We start from the raw sequence: 21,610 nt of genomic DNA on the forward strand, positions 1-21,610 counted from the left end.
TCATCATCAATGTTGAAAAGGGTTCTAATGTTTAATAATTTTCTGGAAACCATGATTCTTTTTTTTCTTTGATGAATAGAAAGAACAGCATTTATTTGAAATACTAGTCTTTTGTAACATCATTAATGACTTTCAATTAACTTTTTGATACATTTAATGCATCCTTGCATTATTAATGTATATTACAAAATTGTATCGATCTCAAACTTTTGAACTGTTTGAACAGTAGCGTACGTAATACAGTGGTAAAGTTCTTCTGGGTAGGGAATCACCCCTGAGGCTGAGGGTTTGCCTCCTGTTTAGCTATGGATCAGTGATAATCCTTAATATGGTGTCCTCTGCCACATCAATTATGTTGATCATAGGCACGCTCGTTATGCTGAGTCTTCATTACTGTCAGACGGTGTGAGCACAAGCCTCAGACCTTCACAGTATAAATCAAGACACACTGGGCTACTTTCCAAAAGAATCACAGAGAAACACGCACCACGTCTTTTAACTTGTGACGTATTACGGAATGGCATAGATATGGTGAAGCTAGACCAAGAACTTTGAATGTCTGATGTATTCAGGGAATGACCTGATGAATTCTGTTCCCTCTAAAAAAAAAAAAAAAGTCCAACATTATATGCCATACAGATAACAATTAAAACTCAGAGCGGAACTGAGCTGCCACATCTAATATCAGCCAAGCATACATGAGCGGTGTCAGCAGTAGGGGCTCTCTTATTTATTTCATTCCGGAGGAGGTATTTCCGGGCAATTGCGCTGGATGCATAGGGTAGTGCCTGCTGGTAAGAGCCAATAAAGAACTCTCATCCATGAACGGCCTTCAGCAGAGACACAGTCAATTACCTAATGTGAGGACTTTTTGTGGTGGTGGGGCTTTCTCCTCATTTACTTGTGGGTATTTATTAAATTGCTGTCAAATTTGACAAATTTGCGACGCTCAACAGGGAGGTTGTTTTGGTGGGGGTGCGTGGGTTTAGAATGAACATCGGTCGGTCCCCCTCCCACTACCATCACAGATCCCATATCCCGCTTCCCGAATCATGCCAGCACAGAAGAATGGGTTTTGGCAGGTCTACATGTGCATGCTAGCGAAACGTGTACCTTTTTCCCCTTGAGGTACTCTTTGTGCTCCTCCCGGAAGTGCTTGGTCCCATATGCCACCTGTTCAAAGGGGGTGGAGGTACGCATCATGCCCTCGTACTGCTTATTTCGGCTTGTGTTTGAAAATGGAAGAAAACTGTGAAGAAGAACACAGAAATAGGAATTAAGATATACTTCATAAGCTAATATACAATGAAAAAAACACACACTACTGTTCAGAAGTGTGGGTCAGCAAGACTTTTTTGTTTGAAGGAAGTCTCTTATTCTCACAAAGGCTGCATTTATTTAAGCAAAAATACAGTAACGTCTGTGATTTTGTGAAATATTATTGCAGTTTCAAGTAACTGTTTTATATTTTAATATATTTTAAAATGTAATTTATTCCTGTAATGGCAAAGATGAGTTAATATCAGTCTTCAGTGTCACACAATCCCTCAGAATCATTCTAATATACTGATTTGAAACATCCCTTTTTATCATCACTGTTGAAAGTGATCGTGATGCTTAATATTTATGTGCAAACTGTGATAGACTTTATTTTAAGGTCTAATTATCTCTATTAACAAACAATTAACTAAGACTATTGCCTCAATAAAGACCCAATTGGCTGCTTATTAATAGTAATGTAAATGTTAGGTTTAGGTATTGGGTAGGATTAAGTGTGTATAATATAGTCATGCAGAATATGTGCTTTATAAGTTCTAATAAAAAACCAATATGTTAATAAACTGCATGCTAATAAGCAAGTTAATAGTTAGAATTGGTCCCTTGGATAAAAGTATAAATTTACTGACCAAAAATGGACATTTCCAACATTAGTCCTTTTAGCCTTAATGCATGGAAAAGTAGAGCTTAATCTCAGTGTTGGCCCAATTACTGGCGTCTGGTCTTGGCTAACATGCCTGCTAAGAGCTAACATTCAGCTTTTTTCACAACACAGCACATGCTACTTATGCATCACCACGTCGCCTCATCCTTCCCTCACAGGCACTTTTCATTCTAGTCCAGATCATTTCCAAACCCAAATCGCTTCTTAATCGTTGTGATGTCTTGAGGTTGTTTCTGCACATGCGGCGTGTTTGCTGGGCACACATTCAGTGCAAATAGCGGTTACTTAGGAAAAATGCCAGATGTTAATTACAGCGAGGTTGATTTTGTAAATTGTACCCAAGACACTTTGCCTGGAGGAAGATTTATCCAGTGCGGTACAAGAGGTGTCTGCGCGAGGCTGGGTAAACGTCCGCTGGGCATTGGCTTGGCTTGTCACAAAACAAACAAACAACCAACAACCTTGGCATTTCTGTGAACACAATCTGAAAAAAAAAGATTTTTTATTCCCAATGCTTGTTGTGTCCGTTCCCTTTTTTGATGATGAAACCAGAGGTACAGGTGAAGCCCTGTCCTTTTTAATGAAATCAAAAAATGTAACCATAATCGCTCCGCCTGGAAAAGCAAGAGTTGCACAAATACGGTGCAAAACTGGCACATATTCAGAGTAAACAAAACAAAAAACAGATGGGATCGTTAGATCAAAGATTTTGTCTCATATTTCTGCATTGATACTTTCTGAAACATCTGTTTAGGAAAAGATAATAAGATAATAATAATACTGGCTGGGCCAACTGAAGTGAAACTTTCTGGCAGAACTGGAGTTTGTTCGACACTCTCTTTAGTCATTTCCATCCTGAACAAGATCATTATTTATCAGAGGGCCTCTCCTGTCATGTATGTACCACATAAGCAATAATGCTTGGTAAAGCTTTGATGGTGCAAGGCAAAAAAGGGGGTGACATCAAACACCGTGCTGGCCCTTTAAATAATGGCCCAATCTCCCATAGACATCCTTATCCACTAGAGACACAAGCCTCCCTACAAGACAGATTACAGTGCAACCCATGCTAATGTGCACATGGGACGGACATCACCGAGCAAAAATTAATGTGGCCCCAATGTCCCAGAATACACAACGCTTCTGCTGCTTGCCGGCTGTTTCACTTACTGCTTTCATTGCCACTGAATTGCATTTTAATAGGGTAGTTTTTATTCATTGAAAGCCATTAAGGAAAGTTTGACTTTTCGCAGGGGATCTTTTGGCAGTGCAGACCAATGCCCAGTGACAACACCCTAGGAGGCCACCAAAACAGGAAAAGGGGGAGTGTTTGAGGAAGTAGAGAGAAAGAACAGAGAAGAGGAAGAGGGAGAGAAAAAAGAAAAATATGTAAGCCAGCTTGTTGGGTGACATTGGTTTTTAAAAAGAACAGCATTAAGCACTAATTAATTAATTAATAAGAAGAAATTATAAATAAGAGAAAAACATATATATAAATCATTCCTTAGATATTATTAAACTTTTTTTTTTACGTATTTATTTTAAATAAATCATTCATTTTAATTGTTTGTGCAACCTAATTTAGCCTTGTCAATTCACTAACATTAACACATTTTTTCTGACTTTAATAAAATAAGTTTATTTAGTGGATTTACCACATGAAACATAAGTGTACCTGGCAAAATATAAAAAAATGTAGTTCTCAATGTTTAAAAAAAGTATAGAAAATATATTTTTTATTAAAATACACTTCACAGTCCAACTACTTATTCCTTGTCAAACTATAAGCCGACTAGTTTAGTTCACTATGGAGCTGTTTGTTTTTTCTAAATAATGGTAATCCATCTCAGCATTATCTGCATCGGAGGCTGAGGAGACATCACTAGGACTGAAATTAAGCTGGTGGTGAAAAAAAAAAAAAAAGAGAATAGCAACATTTCGGTAGCTCTTTGAAACATTCCGGAGGAAATTAGCAGGAAATGATAGTGGGATCCTGGATCAAAAAGACTCTAATCATGCTTCGCCATGCCCTGCAGACACCACATGTATAATACGATTTGCACAGTAACCACCTCTCCTATTACAGCCTGTTTGGGGTATTCTGTGTTAATGGGGTTAGCTAATTTACTGTTTAAAGTTGGAGCAAGTAGAAAAAAAAATTAAACATGATTAAAAAACACTGCACATTGAGCTAGTAATTAAAATAAAACGGACGGGTTTTAAAACCAGAGATGCCACTGTTCAAGTAACGTTGTGAAAAATGCTCTTATGATAATCCACTGCAATAATTATATATTCAGAGAAGACGGCTAGCAATGTCTCTGCTATGATGAAATGAAACACAGTGTAGGGCTATTGATAGTCAAAAAAGCTGTATTTTTGGCCGGAGTTGCTGTTGTCTGTTAACTTATTTAGGAACTAACCCCACTTGAGATTTTACCATCTGTTTCAAACTTTGAGAAAATAAAGTGTGGGGCTTCTCTTGTTGTGTGATTAATGTGCATCTAGACAATGTCATATATAAAGACCAAGCAATTTACACAAACTTAAAAATATGATTCTACATTCATATTAACATCTAAAGTGGCCTCAAAATGTATTTGGACAGTTAATTTCACCAAAAAAATGTAAATGAACAGTAAGCCTTCTTGATACTGCAGTGTAAATGTACTGTACAGATAAGATAAGGTGTACAGTGGCTCCAGAAAGTACTTGGACACTTATTCAGTACCATTCACACATTTTTTAATTTGCCTTAAAGGCATAACTAATGAAACAAATTGACTAATGAAAATTCTGTCATTATTTACTCACCTTCATGTTGTTCCAAACATGTATGACTTTCTTTTTTTTTCTGCGGAACACAAAATATGATGTTTTGAGGAATGTTTCAACAGTTCGTTTTCATATAATGAAAGTTGGTGTTGTTTAAGCATCACTGACTTTCATTGTAAAAAAAAAAATATATATATATATATATATATATATATATATATATATATATATAACCTTTCAATTATCTTTTGTGTTCCGCAGAAGAAAAAATAAGTACATCCAGGATATAAAAGAAAAGAAGGTGTGTTTAAATGATGACTGAATTTACATTTTTCCCTTTAAATATGTATAAATGCCACACCATAAGTGTCCAAATACTTTCTGGATCATATTGAGATCTTGTACAGTGATTTTACACTTCATTATTAAGTAGGTTCTGCTACAGAATATGTTTCATTGATTGTATTCAGCTCCAAATCAATACATACATGCATTTCACACAATCTCTAGTGCGGGGATGTGTACATGCGAGTGCTTGTGTGTGTGTAACTTACGCCTGGTCGATGACACAAGTCCTCCACTCCTGCCGTTTGAGCTCCTCTCTGGCCTCCTCCAGGGCAGTGATGGATGTGGCCACGCGCAGGCTTGGCTCCAGGGGCCGATGCCGCTGCTGCTGCACCTCCAGAGGTGGGCGAAAGGGGCCCTGACAGGTACGGGGGATAAGGTAAATGTTTTATTGCCCAGACCCGCCTGCCTCATTATTGATGAGGCCCCTGTGGATGGCCAGCTGGACCTTCGAAAGCCCCAGTCTTTTCATCTAAGACATTAACACACCTGACCAGTGCTGATAATGATACCCCGACCATATAGTGAAGGGCCTGAAGAAGCAGAGGTGGTAGAGACTTCAAGTAATCAAATCTACATGCCAATATAGAATAGTCGTGTCAATAATAGTCTTTTTATTTTGGGGAAATATATACGTAATTTAATTCTTCTTTTTTTATTTGCTTTTTAGTAATGTCAAACACTTGATTGAATCAATCATTAAACTCATTTGCAAAGAAATCTGGTTTACATTGGCGTATATAATGCATATATGATTCCTCATTACTAACATATTTTTAATAACTGATTGATCTACAGTATGTGTTCTCAATCGTGTAACATTAGATTGCATTTCTGAAGGCTTGCATATGGTCTATAAATAAAGTCTGACTTGACCTCTTAACCACATCACCAAACCAATATAGATAAAAAGTAACACCTTTATATATACCTTGGATTTAAATGGAAATACCTTTGCATAGGAATATGGTAATCAAACAATACCATGGTACTTGTCCAGAATGAACGACATTACCATGTTATCTCATTTCTTTTAGACAGATACCATGGTTCTGTACCACAAGCCTCAGTTATTCTTAACATAAAAACCCAACATGTTGACACACAAGCTTTCAGATGTGTTTAGTTGCCCAAACAGAAAGTTTTCCTTCTGAACTGGCACAAACACACTTGTGTCATGGCTCCACATGCATAACTTATTGTCTTGGTTACTCTTAGTTTAAATGTGACCTTCAGACATTGTTGCTTTTAATTCATGCTGGCGCAACATTCTCTGCCCTTGATACTATCAAGACCAGATCAGCACCTGGCACTGACCAATCCCCTTACTTCCCCTAACAATACACATAATCAATCTATCACTCGCAGATGCTTATCACACAGGGAGAGATGCTCCACCTCAGACCACAAATAATTGGGAGAGAGAGCGAGAGAAAGAGGGTGGGTGCTTATTCGGGGGTCTTTGTAAGGGCAAAATGTAGATAAATAATGCATCTTCATCTATTGCACATTGTGTGAAAGATGTGGCAGTTTTTTTTTTATAATGAATTCCCAATAACTCGGCCCAGCTGGGGTGAAAAGCCAGCCCAGGGAGAAGAACTTGGGCTCTAATAAAAAGAAATGACTCACGCTTCATTTCTGCTCACTTATGTTTTACATTAATAGAAACCAATAATAAGAACCAGTTACCATAAAAGTCATGGACCGTAAATAACACAAATGGCAAATACATATCATCAAATCTCCCTCACAGCTGGACAAGATGACATGCTAGATTTAAAAGTACTTAAAGATATTCTTTATCGGGGCACCTTTACATGTTGCGGTATTCCCTTGCTGAGAGTCCCTTAATGGGATCCATGGAATGAAGGGGGCTTGGGTTGACAGGCGTGCTTATCACCGGCTATCTGGCTGTCTAAATGCTTTGGTGGTATCCAGGCGAGAAGGGAAGCACGTTAAATGATATTATTCCATTTTTTACGGCAAGTTTTTTCAAAATGATCTCAGGGTGGCAATAAATCCTGGCTTTAATCATAGTAATCTCAAGATCTCTTTTGTTAATTGTCACCACACTCTGTCATCTTTTTGAGGCCATTTCAGTTGTAGAGTCTAGGGACGTCAACAAATACTTCGAGTTGACAAAATATCCCAGTAAGGGGTGGTGAGACATTTGTTATGAATATAAATGAAGATTTTAGTGCAAGTTAGCTAAAAGACAAATAAATGTTCCTATAACAACTTCAACGTCAGCTTTTTTCCAGAATTTTCGGAACAATATAGGCGATATTGCAGCCAAAATAAAAGTTGTCAGTATTTACTGACCCATGTTGATCTAAATTCATATGACTAACATTCCATGAACTGTATATTCCAAGTTTTATAAAGTCATGAGAATTGAGCTTGAGAATCAGTTAGTTATGATTCATGAACAAATCCTTCAGAACAGTTTTGTAAACTGGAGATCTGACTCATTAAAAACATTTGCTCATGAATAAGACATCGCTACTCATTAAAACAACAAGGACAGCTAGTACAGAGGTCAAGATTTTCTGTAAATAACAATAATTATGTTGTATGACTTTAGAAGCCTTGGAATAAGCACACAAGCCATACTGATTGCTTTTTTGATTATTTTTCATCTCTTTTTAAAGATTAAAAGTAGTCTTGTATTCCACTAAAGAGCAGTATACATTTTAGGAACAAGATAAGGAACAGAAAATGAAGAAAGTTTAATTATTATTATTATTATTCCTGTAAGGGCAATGTCTCACCTGTGGTTTTTTGTGAATGGGTGGTAGTGGCTCCCGTTTTGGCATCAGGTAAGAGAGCTCAGGGGTTATATTAGGGCTCTTCCTCTCTTTAGGAGCCGATCGCACTAGAAGCGGCTTCACTTTTCTCAGCCTCAGCTCCATCTCATCAGGTTCTGCTCTGAACGGTGAATTGAAAACACCTGGACACTAAGATAAGCACAAACACAACAATCAAGCAAGGTGAACAAAACAATGTTATGCTTCCGTTGGCATAATGAAGAGAAAGTCTGTTTCTCTAAATGGCTGCCCTTAAACGTTGCAGAGCACACCTCCAAACACATCCTCATGCCCTCTTTAATAACTCATTTGCTAGCAATGGACTGGTAACAGCTTCCATTGTATCGCTCATCATAGGTATCCATGCAAAGCCTACAGCAAAACACATTTAGCTTTCGGGAAAAGGAGCCCACTTTATTCGGTCGACCACAGCAAAACAATTATACTTGTCACCTCCCCTGAATGGACACACATCCATCACTCTGGCATGTGTCATGTCTGCTGGCGTACATGTCTGCTAGCTAACTATGAGCTGTCTGATCTTACCGTAGCACTTCGGTGGTTCTTGGTTTGGCCTGAGGAATAACAGCTAGAATAATTAGTCTCTAATCAGACGATTCCTTATATGTGCTTAATTAGCAATGGGAGTTTTTTAAGCTTTATTGCTATATATGCTAATAACTGTTACAGGTAATATTATTCAGTAAGGCTCTTGCACCCGTTTGGATAGTGTAGCTTTGGGTGTCACGTGGTGGGGGGTACACCACAAACTCCCAACTTGCCTCGGACTTACAGGAAAAGAGCAATGATGTTGACCCTCGTACCGAGGAACTACATCTATGTCAGCGCAGCCACTTTTGTCCAGCGGAATTTTCTCTGGTTAACGATGAACCATGGGAGACCCATCCATTTTACGGAGACAAGGTCAGACTGTGGGAACACAAGTTGCCCAGCGCTGAGACAGAGAGAGTGAGAAAGAGTAAAGCAGGGAGGGGGAAAGAGAGAATGAGAAAACTCGGAAGAGAGTTAAACCTTTCCTGCACTGACAAGCACTTAAGTCTGAGTTTGAGTGTCCTGCTTTGGATGTATTGTCAGTAATGAATAATGTGCATGTTTGGGGTTTTAATTGATTAAACGTGACATTTAAGACAAATTCTGTTCCTTTGAACTTTCTATTTATTAAAGAACCCTAAAAAAAGTAGCACGGGTTCCAGAAATATAGTAAGCAGCAACAACTGCATTAAAAATTTATTATATTTATAAATGGCTTTTAAGCAATAGCCTATTAAAAGGATGTTTTAAGGATCACATGACATAGAAGACTGGAGTTATGGCTGCTGAAAATTCAGCTTTGCTATGACAGCAATAAATTACTTTTAAAATGTAATTGTATAAATTTATTATACAGTATAATGCACATATGTTCATTGTACATCCCTGTGTATCTTAATATTTAAGACTACAGTTTACTTTCATGCACATTATTTTGTGTTCTATATTTAATTCTACAGTATACATCTTTTTTATATTTTATTCTTATATTTTTATTGTTTACTTTTATATAATTCTTTCATAGCTATATTTATGTTTCTTTTCATCTGTGTTGTATTCTTTAATAATTGCACTGTCCATGGAGTGGACCTGACTCACATTTCACTGCTGGTTATTTATGCTCTATATAATTGTGTATGTGATGAATAAGAATCTTGAATCTTATATAAATAAAATATATGTAAAACAGAAAACAGTTCATAGACTTTTAAAAACGTTACTAACCCGGAAATTTAAATGATAATATCTCAGTTACCATTTCTAACTAATCATAATCATTTAAAGCATTGTTTTAACACATATTCAATTATAAAATGTGTATCTGATCATTAGTCATTTTTTTCCAATATAAATGTTTTTCTTGTGGTCCACGGTCCATTTCCCTTGCTGAATAACCTGGTGCTATGTATTATATTTACAAAATACTTTTGTCAAATAAAAATATTAAATGTAATTTATATATATATATATATATATATATATATATATATATATATATCCCACACACCCTTCTTTTTCTCCTTATCTCCCTCTAAAGCATCTTTTAACTAGCATGTGGTCCCTTGCATCTGTTGTCCATTAGCCTTTAGCTGATGTGTATTACTTCCTGGTTTCTCTCCTCAGACTGCAGGCAGCTGGCAGTAATGTCCTCTTGCCCTGTTCGCAGAACTAAGTGTCCAGTGACCAGAGCAGAAACGTGGGCATGAGCGGTGTGGCCACAAGAGGTTGTGATGACAATAAAAGCATGAAGGAGAGGCCACAAAATGAAATATCTGCTCCCCACTCACTGCTGCTGAATCAACAACGGCCAGAGCACTTCATCATAATTATCAAGACACATTATAGCTAGAGGGATTTCTAAAAAGAACACACACACACACACACACACACACACACACACACATATATATATATATATATATATATATATATATATATATATCAGCAGATGATTGCAGCAGTTATGAGCCCTGTTGTAAAAATAAACACAGGTCTTCATACTCCATACCTAGACAGTTTCTTTTCAATCGGTGACCTCAAATAAATATATGCAGGATATACACACATAATGTGTGTCTCATTGATTCGCCACTGACCTGTTTAGTGCTCAGGAGGAAGTGGAGTCTCTGAGCCTGGATGCTTTTCTCTTTTTCCTCTTTTTCCAGAGTGATCCGTTCTCTCTCTCTCCTCTGGAGCTCTGCAAATTCCTCCAGGTCTCTCCTGGGAAGCAGAAAACAGTACACATAAACCTACAGTTTTTTCAACTTACTCTTCTGTAAGCTCTTGTCTCAGTCCCAAGACATCGGACGATATTCAATACTCTTGTGGGCTGTTCAAGAGAACAGCATGGCTGATATACTGTAATAATAGTATTTCATCTAGATTATGGTCATCTAGATTATTTCATTCTGATTCATGACACGAGTTTACAATATATGATAATACATATAAACATAATCGAACATCAATTCATATTTTCTACCACTACATTTATGCATGTGCTAGAGTAAGCATAACATACAATAAAATAATAATGAACATAAACTGCACAAAACACTTTCTATTACATAGTTATTTTGCTCTGTGCACTGACCTCACTTTTCCTATGATGCATTTTTCTCTTTTCGTACAAGTAAATCGCTAAATAAATCAAGTATGCATAGTAGTCTGGACAGTAGTGATTGTGTTTTCTGTCATGGTCTGAGGTTGCAATGTTTGCATCGCTGTCTGGCCAGCCTCGGTTTGTGTGACCTTTGCTAACCTATATCTCCCGCTTATTATTAATTGCACTGTAGTGGACAAAAGCCAAATAGATTTGTAACAGTGGAAGGGGATCTCGATCTGTGTCTAAGAGAAGGCTGGGGTAACACATAAACCTCATTAGTGTTGATGGGCCGGTAGGGAGACATGGGAGCAGCTAACACAGATGACCTTTGTGTGTCCTTAAACAACACGCAGCTATAAACACCCTGCGCCCACCGAATTGCATCCACTTACAGTGGAATCCACCAGGTGCTAATCACCCTTACCTATCAATAGCTAGGCATGTGGTTTTCAGACAAAAATACAAGCCGTTTACAGAAGACTTCAGTCTAGCTTGTTAGTTAGCTTTTGCAATATGCCACATATCCACATATTAATTAATAAAAGTAATAATAATATGTAAAAAGATATTTAATATCAACAATAGATTAATTATCTATATAACTATGACAGCATTGTGTGTGTGTTCATAGTATATATATATTTTTATAATATTTTGTTTGATATATGAACAACACAGGATTATAATGAATTAAAACTAAAACCATAAAAACAAAATTTACAAAATTTTGGAAAAACACGGCAAACCTAAAATTACAAAAACACAGAAAAGAATTACAAAAAGTAAATATAAATAAATATATAAATAATAAATAAAATATCTAAGAAAAACTTCTAATAGTACTAATAGTATTACAGGGAAATTAAAATAACACAAATAATGGCACATTGAAGGAGAATCATCAAAGTGTTGCAGTATAATTACCGGAGTGCTTTTTGACATTTGTCATAAAGGAATTACAGTATTATCTATAAATTCCCACATTTCTGTTTGATGTAATTTAATAATAATATTAAAAGAATTGTAAAGACCACCAAAAGCTGTTTTTAAGGGATATTTTGAAATAAACAAAATATGATTAATTAGCAGAATTTAAATGCTTTAAAGGTGGTAAACATTAAGATCAATTTGCCCATAAAATGAGATTTAGTACACTTCTCTGTAATGAATGCAGTAATTTGTGTGATTAAGCATATGCATACCGCGGCCTGTGTATTTTGGAGTCTTGCTTTGATAAAAGACCTGCCCTAAATACTATGAAATGTTTATAAAGAAAAAAAAAATTAATAAGGCCTGCAGTTAAGGAGTGAGTTTCACAGATGTCCTTGAAAGGGACACGAGAGCAGAAAAAGTAGCCTGAGCAATGGGAGTCCATAAATTCCCTCTGTGCTTCCAAAGAGTTAAAGATTTGCCATGCTCAAACATTACAGAGAGAAATTTATCTGATTATGGCAGTAATAATTACCCAGCTGTTTATTACAGATAGAGAAATAATTCATGCAGGCAATAGGCCATGGTGGCAATGACACTCCACATTTAGTAAATATGCAAGCCGCTCAGTTCTAATTACTCAAGCCCAGAGGAAGCCCTTATTAAGTGCTGGAACTTTAAGTGTCTTCTTGACAAGTGATAAATTGTTACATTGCACAAACTCTTGCTGTGGAATTGCTGCCCTGAACCCGGGTCTTGACTTCATTAAGGTATGCAGAGAAGGACAACGGAATGAAGATGGACACTGGAACATAGCGGGCCTTGTCGTCAGGCTAGAGCTAATGAAACGACACAGATCGTTTTGAACAAGGAGGGAGGATCCTTCACTGCTGGCAGGGAGAGAGAATGAGAGAGAGGGGCCACCCTGACACGGGCAGTCACTGGCCTCCTTTCATTGGCATGCCGGGCTGGTCTGCTTGTGCTAAATGGATACCATTAGGAAAATTTTGAATAATTTATTCAGGCGCCGGAGCTGTACGGATTAAAATCCTGCCATCAAGACCTTTGAGGGGTGACTAATCAGTCAGTGGGTGATCCTGAGCCCAACGTGAAACAGATTGTCAGAATCAGCGCAGTGATCTTTCACTTCGCATCTTTGACTGATTCATCATGACCTCACAAGCGTTACATAAACAACTAATTAATGCACTAGCAGACAGAGAGAGAAGGACGGGTGAAAATTTTTATAAATGGGACGTTGTTTGTAAAACACAGTTGGACAGATATCACTGGGACAAGAGTTTCTATTCTCACAAATAACTGTTTAATACTGACCAGGCAGATTTATCAGACAATGACCAATTCTGACATGATTAAATGAGCTAGTTACTAAATAATTAAAATGTCGATTTTACTTGCACCACTTGTCATGTTTTTAATATATTTTCACGATATATAGATATTAGGGTTGGCAGTCAACAAAAAATTATAAAATCAATTACATTAAAAGCTGATCAATTGTTTTAATCACACTTTTTTGCAATGATTTTAAGTTAAAAAAAACGTGAATTAAATTGACAATGCTAATAGATATAATTATAACGTTCTATTTTATGTGACCTCAGTATCTGTATACAGGTTTACAACTATCTTGTGTGCTAAATTTTGGCCTTTCCCTAAACAGGAAATAGGATAGAAAAGAAAAAGCGTACAATATACAGTATAAAACACCTTGCTGTACATGATGGCCCAATGTTTTTATAGAGAAATGCAATGTGTTAATGTGATTCATAGGTGAAAAACCCCATTAAAAGAGAACATTCCCACTTAAAGAGAGGCTGGAGCAGGGAGATGGAGGGAGGGGTGGGGTGTTGGGAGTCAGTGATCCAAGGAGCACTTAACAGATTTACATTTAATTTTAGCTAGACCCTTAAGATATTTTCCCACAAAATATATTGGTCGCATTAAAAAATTGACTTCATTTTTATCAAAAGTAAAAGATGGCATCTTACTTCAGCCCCTGAAGCAAGAACTTTTTTATATATATATATATATATATATATAAATGTGGGGGCACACGCAAATCAGAGGTTAATTTTGAATTTCATAACGTTATTCATTTTCAAGTAACCAGAGGCAATTTATGCAGGACATGCTGCTAATGTATATGTCTCAAACATGCCATTAAAAGCATGACATTCCTTTGTCTTTGCAAGAATTTCAAACAATGGTCATCTGTGCACATTAGTCTAATGTAATGTTATGTACAAATATTACTTTATTTGGAGCTGTATACAGTATGCATAAACATTTTTTTTTGTTCACCTGATGTGTTCATTCTTCCTTGTCAATCCTTCCAAATATCTCTTGCGTGCATAATAATTGTGTACATACTTCCTCACATAATAGCCTCGCCACCTCCGCTGTATCTGCAAAAGAAATTTCATTTTTGATTATGATTGCACATGCCCGATTATTATTATTTATTGATTCCTTTATTATTTCACTGTGCAGATAAAGAGTATAAAATTGAGCTCTATTTGGGGACTGTAAAAAGTATTTAGAAGTTAAATTCGCAAAAGACAAATCAAAGTCAGAGCAAATTAAAGAAGCCACTGTCACTTTAGAGCTCGCAGTCATTGTCACTCCATGAAGAATGAGAGTGATAGTTAGTGCCACCATGACAGCGCCACTGAGGACCCAAAACAAAAAGGACAGATGTCCTTCAGGCTGATTAGGTACTTAAAACAATAGCAGGTGAAAAAAATAATAATAAGGCAAAAACTAAACAAAACAAGAATTGCCATTGATCAGAAGTCAATAGATAATTTTAAATAAATTAATTGCAGGCTTGGTTTAAGAGTTGTTTGTGACCTCTTAGACTAGTAAAATCAATGATGCATATTGCTCAATTAGATCTAATACAAATCGGGCCTCGCTTGTAAACACTGATTTCTATTAAAAGGCTAACACATTGGCTTTCAGTAAAAAGCATGATAAACACTTTATAGAGTAAAGGAAATGGCTAAAAAGAAGTGCAATGCTGAAGCTTCAATGTCTGTTGTTTTCAGCTTTAATGGAAAAAGGTTAGGAGGAGCAATGACCTTGTTTTGCAACTGATTAGATGCAAACTACAGACTTTTTTGATTAAGAGCAATCAATTCAATACAATACATCTATCTATCCATCCATCCATCTATCTAATCTGCAATACGTCTTAATTTTAACAAAATAAGCAGGATCATAATTGCATTATTTTAAGATCATAATTGCAAATTCTGCAAGGCGTATGTAAAATATATGACCACAGTTGTATAAACTGACATTCATTAGCAAAACTCATTCATACTTTCCCATGAAGCTTTCCAAACTCAAAAAGAACAATTGTCAAGTCTGTGCTTGAAACAGATCCTTCAGTGAATGTTTTCACAGTTGCCCTTTCTTTTTTTCCTTCAGCAGATTTTTACATTACCGGTGCTTCCCGGACATAGCACTCTATCTTTTACAAGGTCTATAAAAGCTGTCTGTCCTGTTGAACAGCTTCTGTTTGTGTCTAAGTGGTGACAGGACCTTTAGTCTTATATTCTCTGACCCCTGAGAAGAGGTCAAGCTTCATGTTTCAAATTAGACTCACATAACAGAAGTGGGAGCAAAGAATACAGGGTGGGCCCTAGATTTACCACAAAAGATTTGCGTATAAATCACTCCCTCAGTTCACGTTTCTTGTGATTTCCAATGATCACACTAGAAATATGCAATCCTCCATAGCAATGCAACATTCTTCAATAAGCTATGAAATTTTGTAAGACTTATAAAATTCTTTAAAAGTTTCACCTCAGGGAAAAACAATTGTAAAGCTAAAGTTTCTATGCATACCAATAGCTCTATAAAAGTGCCAATATATCACTCAAATATAAACACGTTTGATTTATACGCTGTGAAACAGAGCATGCTGATATGATGTAGCTACCTTTTTACAACTGTAGGCCTTATAACAGATTAGAAAATATGATAGCATATTCATTCATATTTGGATTTGACTTCTGTTAACAAGCAAGTATGTGTAAGGAAAATATCTTATGCTTACCAAGCCTACAATTATTTGATAAAAAAAATGAAGTAAAAACTATAATATTTTGAAATAAATACATTTTAATTAAATTTAAATGAACTGTTTTGTATTTTAATATTGAAAAAAATTGCAATTTATTTTTGTGAATTTTCAGCAGCCATTATTCCAGTCTTCACTGTCACACGATTCTTCAGAAATCATGAAATATTCTTCAGAAATCAGAAATATGCTGATTTGATGTGCAAGAAACATCTCTAACACCAATGAAAACAGTTGAGCTGCATTGTGTGTGTGTTTTTAATTTCAATCTCAAAAGAACCGCATTGATTGTTATAGAAAACAACTTAAAGTTCTTTAATATCACTTTCTGAGCATTTTGCAATGCAAATTCAATGCAAGTAAAAATCCTTATATCATATTTCCATATGTAACATACTGTATTTTCAATAGCTATGAAAACATGAAAAAAGTATTTTTAAAAATGTGAGTATATTTAGGAATTTTTTGAATGTTATGCCACATTAAACCAGTAAAAATTGTTTACAGATTTCATCCAAATCAAATGTATGACCCACAGACTTTTCACTCACTAAACAGCAAGATAAATATTTACCTTGACAGCCATCTTATTGTAGAAATTCATCTTCATGATAAAATATGCTGTCTGTGAAGAGAGGGAGATAGCATTACATTGTGACTGGGCCCTCTGATGTTTTCCCAACATGCGAGGAATAAAATCCTCTTTATACATAATACATAAAAGTCATGGAGACGCAGCAGCAGATAAGAGGGTGGAGTGGCAAGTCATACTTTGTATCGAAGGGAAGTGCCTGTTCTTAATACATAATGCAGACATGGCTGGGAAAATCTATGGAAGTCATACTGGTGACTAATGGAGATGTATGAAGGTAAAATGCTCTTTGCTGAGTTTGATAATCAATGGAATGCTGCTGAAGATGGACCAACTAAACACAGTCAGGAATATTCACAGGACACAAGGCACAAATGATTCACTCACTGGGGACACAAAAGATACTTGATATTGCTTCTTTACATGATAGTAGAGGAAAGATGTTCATATTTTTCAATTATAGGCGACAATAAATTAAACAAAAAGGACACCATGTACAGTTTCCTTGCCTTTTATATATATAAGATGTCATGGTAGTCCATGATTTATTTTCTCTTAAAAAAGTTACTCCTCAAATAATGCAGAATTTCTATATTATACTGATTGGATTTCCTGGATGTTATGTAAAAAAAAAACTTAAACAATACTGTAACTATGTTTTAGTGAGACATAAAACAGGCCACCAACTGTAGGTTGTAACTAAACATACAGAAAAAACATAGACAACCACATTTTCCTGAATATATTAAATATAATATAAAATCTGTTCTCACAAAACCCTTAGGATTTATTTTAGAAAATTAAGAAATGAAGGTAAAAAAAAAAAATTGTCAATACCTTTAAAATATGGAGGAGATAAAAGCATTCCATTGAAAATCAATACGAATTGTCAAATTACAAACTTGCACCAGATGTATGTAAATCATGGCATGAGTGTTAACTGCTAAATGTTAATGAGGGTTATCATAATATAATCAATATTACATGTCTCCACAACTTACCTTTACCCTTTGTCTGAAAAGAGCCCGTGCAGCGAATCCACGCCATATTTTTTGTATTAATGTTGCCTTTTTATGCAGATGACTGAAAAATAAAACAACACTCAGCTATACTGTAGTTCTGTAATTTTAAACAGATTAAATCTAAACTTTTTCCCTCAGAGTCCCCTTTTTTCCCCTCTGCATGCCTGTGATAGGTCTTTCTTGGACAACTGTACATTTGCATTCATCATTAACTACCCTCTAAATGCATGTCTATGGCAACTCTGAACTCAACATGACCATCAATTTCAAAAAGGCCATTTATAACTCCAAAAAATCAATGCGTATAGGAATGGTGGCAACCCTGGAGCTGCACTCAAGAAGCCTAGATTGCGCTTAATTAGCCACTTAACACATTGATCAATTAACTAAAGTAATCTAAATTAACCTACTGTCTGGGAGTTTGTCTGCTCACTGCACAGAAATATGTTGAGGTTACACACTGTAGCGCCCTGTGCACTGGCTAATTCTTGCATTTGAAGACCAAATGCATTAGATTTAGGCTTCAGCAGCCACTTACAGGTATATGCTGGGAATATAAAATTATACACCTGTCCTCACTAACACATCTACCTAACCTATACAATATGAATATGTATACTAGAAATGTCACACACCTATAGAGTGCAACAGCACCCACCCACTTTTCAAGTGTTTGAATAATTCATTTTTCCCTTAGGTATTTTAAACGAGGCTTTGTTAAAGAGTTAAGTCTTGAATCAATCCACCCGGTCACATGGTGAATCACAACATTACAATAATTTATGTACCCCCCCCCCCCCCAAAAAAAGGATATATTTTTGTGTATATATATATATATATATATATAATAACAATAACTTAATTAATTAACGTTACCTGATTACTATAGGTAAAACGTGTCTAAAACACTGAATAAAACTTATTTATTTATATGGCCATGTCTCATGTAGCATAGGGAATGAACTGAAACAGGACTACAACTTACGTTCCCTCTAAATAAACGAATAACCAAACAAATAAGTACATACATTAACTTAAAGAGTTAACTGTCTGTACATATTGAAGCTTGACAAATCGATAATGTTAATAGATGACAATGAGATCTTACCTGAGGAACTCTCTCACCTGGCAGCCCCTGAACCAGCTCTGAATTCGGACCGCAGCCTGGTTCTCTTTCTGTCTGTTTTCCTCCGCAATCCTGTAACATGAGGTGATATATCTTAGGCGTGTTATCCACTGATAATGTAATTATAAAGCATATATGTATTATTTATTATTTTCTAAAAACAGCTTTTAATGTTTTTAACGTTTTGTAATAAAAAAAACAAGACACCATTGTTTTCAAATGTAACGAACTGAATAGTTTGTTTTTCATTACCTGTTGCGGATAAAATATTGCTCTTTTATGTTTTCAACCTGACTGTAAAGTTTCTCAAGTCTCGCCATGTTTCCGGAAGTTTGTTGGTGTCCATGACAACGGAAGAGTCCGTGCGCGCGCGGGCTAGAGAGAGTGCTTTTCAGGCACGCGCAGGGAAGGAGGTGTCACGCGTTGAAGTTGGTTAGTAAGCAAAATTCTTGTCAACAGTTAAGTTTAATTTAGACCCCGTTATAAGTTATAAGTACGACAAACTATTTTTTTATATATATTATGAACTGTACGGGTTTGCATGCATTAACTTATTTGTGTTTTTATGATATTTCCTATTAGATAGCTCGTTGGTCGTTGCGTACAGTATTTAAATTCAAACCGTATTTAAATGTATTATACTGTATGCATTTAATATGTATACAAGGAATGATATTACAATGATGTGGTTTCGTTGATATTATTATAACAAAGCCCCTTATTGTTGTTTGTGCTAGTATTTTACTTTTGTATGTTTATATAATGTACTGTAGGCTATATTAATGTTTACTTCTTTCATTTCTTTTGTTTAATGTTAGTACACAAGCACTTTTTTCTTTACAAATCAAAGTAAGGCCATATATATTTGATTATTTAAATACTTTATTCATGTATTAAATGTACACACTTCATAACATCCTGCAAGAGAAAGACAACACAGAAACATGATTTCAAACAGATCTTTTGAGAATTTCATCCATTTACAGAGCACTTCTGTCTGTTTTTAGTTTGGATCTGATACAGGCAAGATACAAGACGTCCTGCGAAGTCCCGGCAATACAGATAACTGCTGACAGACGGCAGCCAATTTGCTGTCCCGCCACACCAGAGCAAAGCGCTAGAAATATGGGCAGAGGAGTGACCCTTTGGCTGTGTCGCCCATCCATCCGAACCCGGTGGTGGGCTGGCCACCGTGGTAATTGCCTGCGAAACAGTGTTTTGACAAGCCAGACGGGTGTAAGCCATCATTCTAGCAGCACGGTGATGAGGTGTCACCTGGAGAGAGCTGTTGAGAGCCCACATGTTTACATGCAGCCAGGTGACCCAATTTTGCCCTGCATCAGACCACCACTGCATTCTTCACATTGGTTTCACTTCTCTAGATCACACTTTGCTGATTATCACTTTGATTTGGTTGTCAGTGCAAAAGGTATCAAGGTTCTGGGAGGTTTTAATAAACTGTATTAAAGCTTTTTAAAATAATGGAAATAAAAATGTTTTTAGTGTGGGATTTTTCATATCTGTTGACTTATGAAAGATTCCGCACTCTTACAAATAAATATAACACTTGTAAAAAAAAAAAAGAAAGAAAGAAAGAAAAAAAGCTAATTTTAATGATATTCTTGTAATGTAATGTTCCTATATAAAAGAAAAAAACAAACTAAAAATAATAAAATACAGCGATTTGTTGAAAATTTCAATCTAAACCGCCACAGATTTTTATTTTTCCTCGCAATGGTGAAGCCATGTAATTGCTATGTTGGCCGTTATTGCTTTCGGATGATATCACCTTCCCCCTCTCCCTTTGTTTCCCTTAAAGGATAAAGGTGTGACTGTTCCGGTGCAATAGAAAATCATATTTTTATTAGCTGGCCTTTATCTGGGGAAAAGGTAATGAATTGAGTATTGTGTAAGATGGTTTAATCTGCAGGTGTTCTATCATTATTTGCAGTGTGGTTCCACTGAGACAGCAGTAATCCATTAAGAAGGGGGCTGATCCTGCGAGGGGTTTGATGAAGTTGAAGCTCCTCTGCCCCATGCAGAAGGGCGTTTAGCGCTGCCGGCCCCACTGCTAGTGTGCAGGGATATATCACCTGCGTACTCACTGTTTCATCATAGCTCTCTGTTTCTCTACTCTCCAAACAGTCTTCGGTGCTTTAGACTGAGTGTCCAATTGAAAGGAAAACTCACCTTTTGTCCACTCAAAATATAAAAGAAACAAATCTTTTATATGTTTCAAAAAGCTTAATTGATGTTTCTACCTGGGTTTCCTCTGTTTTTAAAAAGGTCTTTGTTTGTCCTAAAAAGGACTTAAATCGGTGCACAAAGTCTTAAAGTCATGGCATGAAATGTTGGATGTACTGCAAAAAACTTTCTCTGTGGTTTCGTTTTGTTTCCCAATACAAATATTGAAAAATCTTAAAATAAGATACATTTAGGCCTACTTGAGATACAAAATGTACATATGAAGTTTTTTTGTTTTCTGAGAAACTGAACAATAATCAATAAATACATTTGTTATGTTGCTGCTTTAGGTTAAACTGTTTTAAATTACTTTTTTCCCACATCAATCTACATACCGTACACCATAATGGTAAAGCAAAAAGCAGGTTTTAATTTTTTTTTATAAAAAAATAAAAAATAAAAATGATTCCATTGCATAAGTATTATACCCTTATCTGGGACAGTTGAAATTTAGCTCAGGAGCATTAAGTTTGCTTGTTACTAAACTTTGAGTGAAGTTAACCTTTGGCGAATTCAATCAAATGGGTACACTGAACAAAATGTTTCATTCATCCAAATA

General features: G+C 35.9%; 2 protein-coding genes across 2 annotated transcripts in view; one reads left to right on the forward strand and one right to left on the reverse strand.

Moving 5' to 3' along the window:
- The window catches only part of spata17 (spermatogenesis associated 17), a 30,832-nt gene extending 11,645 nt beyond the window's left edge, over positions 1–19,187 (reverse strand). Inside the window, exons 1-9 of the mRNA XM_052580981.1 lie at positions 19,060–19,187; positions 18,790–18,879; positions 17,661–17,742; positions 16,642–16,692; positions 14,282–14,385; positions 10,518–10,641; positions 7,834–8,019; positions 5,272–5,420; positions 1,114–1,249 (exon numbers count right to left, since the gene is read on the reverse strand). Coding sequence (XP_052436941.1) covers positions 1,114–1,249; positions 5,272–5,420; positions 7,834–8,019; positions 10,518–10,641; positions 14,282–14,385; positions 16,642–16,692; positions 17,661–17,742; positions 18,790–18,879; positions 19,060–19,127 — 990 coding nt within the window. The 5' untranslated portion in view covers positions 19,128–19,187. The remainder of the gene's footprint in view (positions 1–1,113; positions 1,250–5,271; positions 5,421–7,833; positions 8,020–10,517; positions 10,642–14,281; positions 14,386–16,641; positions 16,693–17,660; positions 17,743–18,789; positions 18,880–19,059) is intronic.
- Positions 1–21,297, forward strand: part of LOC127976520 (uncharacterized) — an 85,232-nt gene extending 63,935 nt beyond the window's left edge. Inside the window, exons 4-5 of the mRNA XM_052580982.1 lie at positions 19,815–20,125; positions 20,759–21,297. Of these exons, the coding sequence (XP_052436942.1) occupies positions 19,815–20,125; positions 20,759–20,772 (325 nt within the window). The 3' untranslated portion in view covers positions 20,773–21,297. The remainder of the gene's footprint in view (positions 1–19,814; positions 20,126–20,758) is intronic.
- The last annotated feature ends 313 nt before the right edge of the window (positions 21,298–21,610 follow it).

Source organism: Carassius gibelio, chromosome B17 (genome assembly GCF_023724105.1).
Source record: "Carassius gibelio isolate Cgi1373 ecotype wild population from Czech Republic chromosome B17, carGib1.2-hapl.c, whole genome shotgun sequence".
Taxonomy (NCBI): domain Eukaryota; kingdom Metazoa; phylum Chordata; class Actinopteri; order Cypriniformes; family Cyprinidae; genus Carassius; species Carassius gibelio.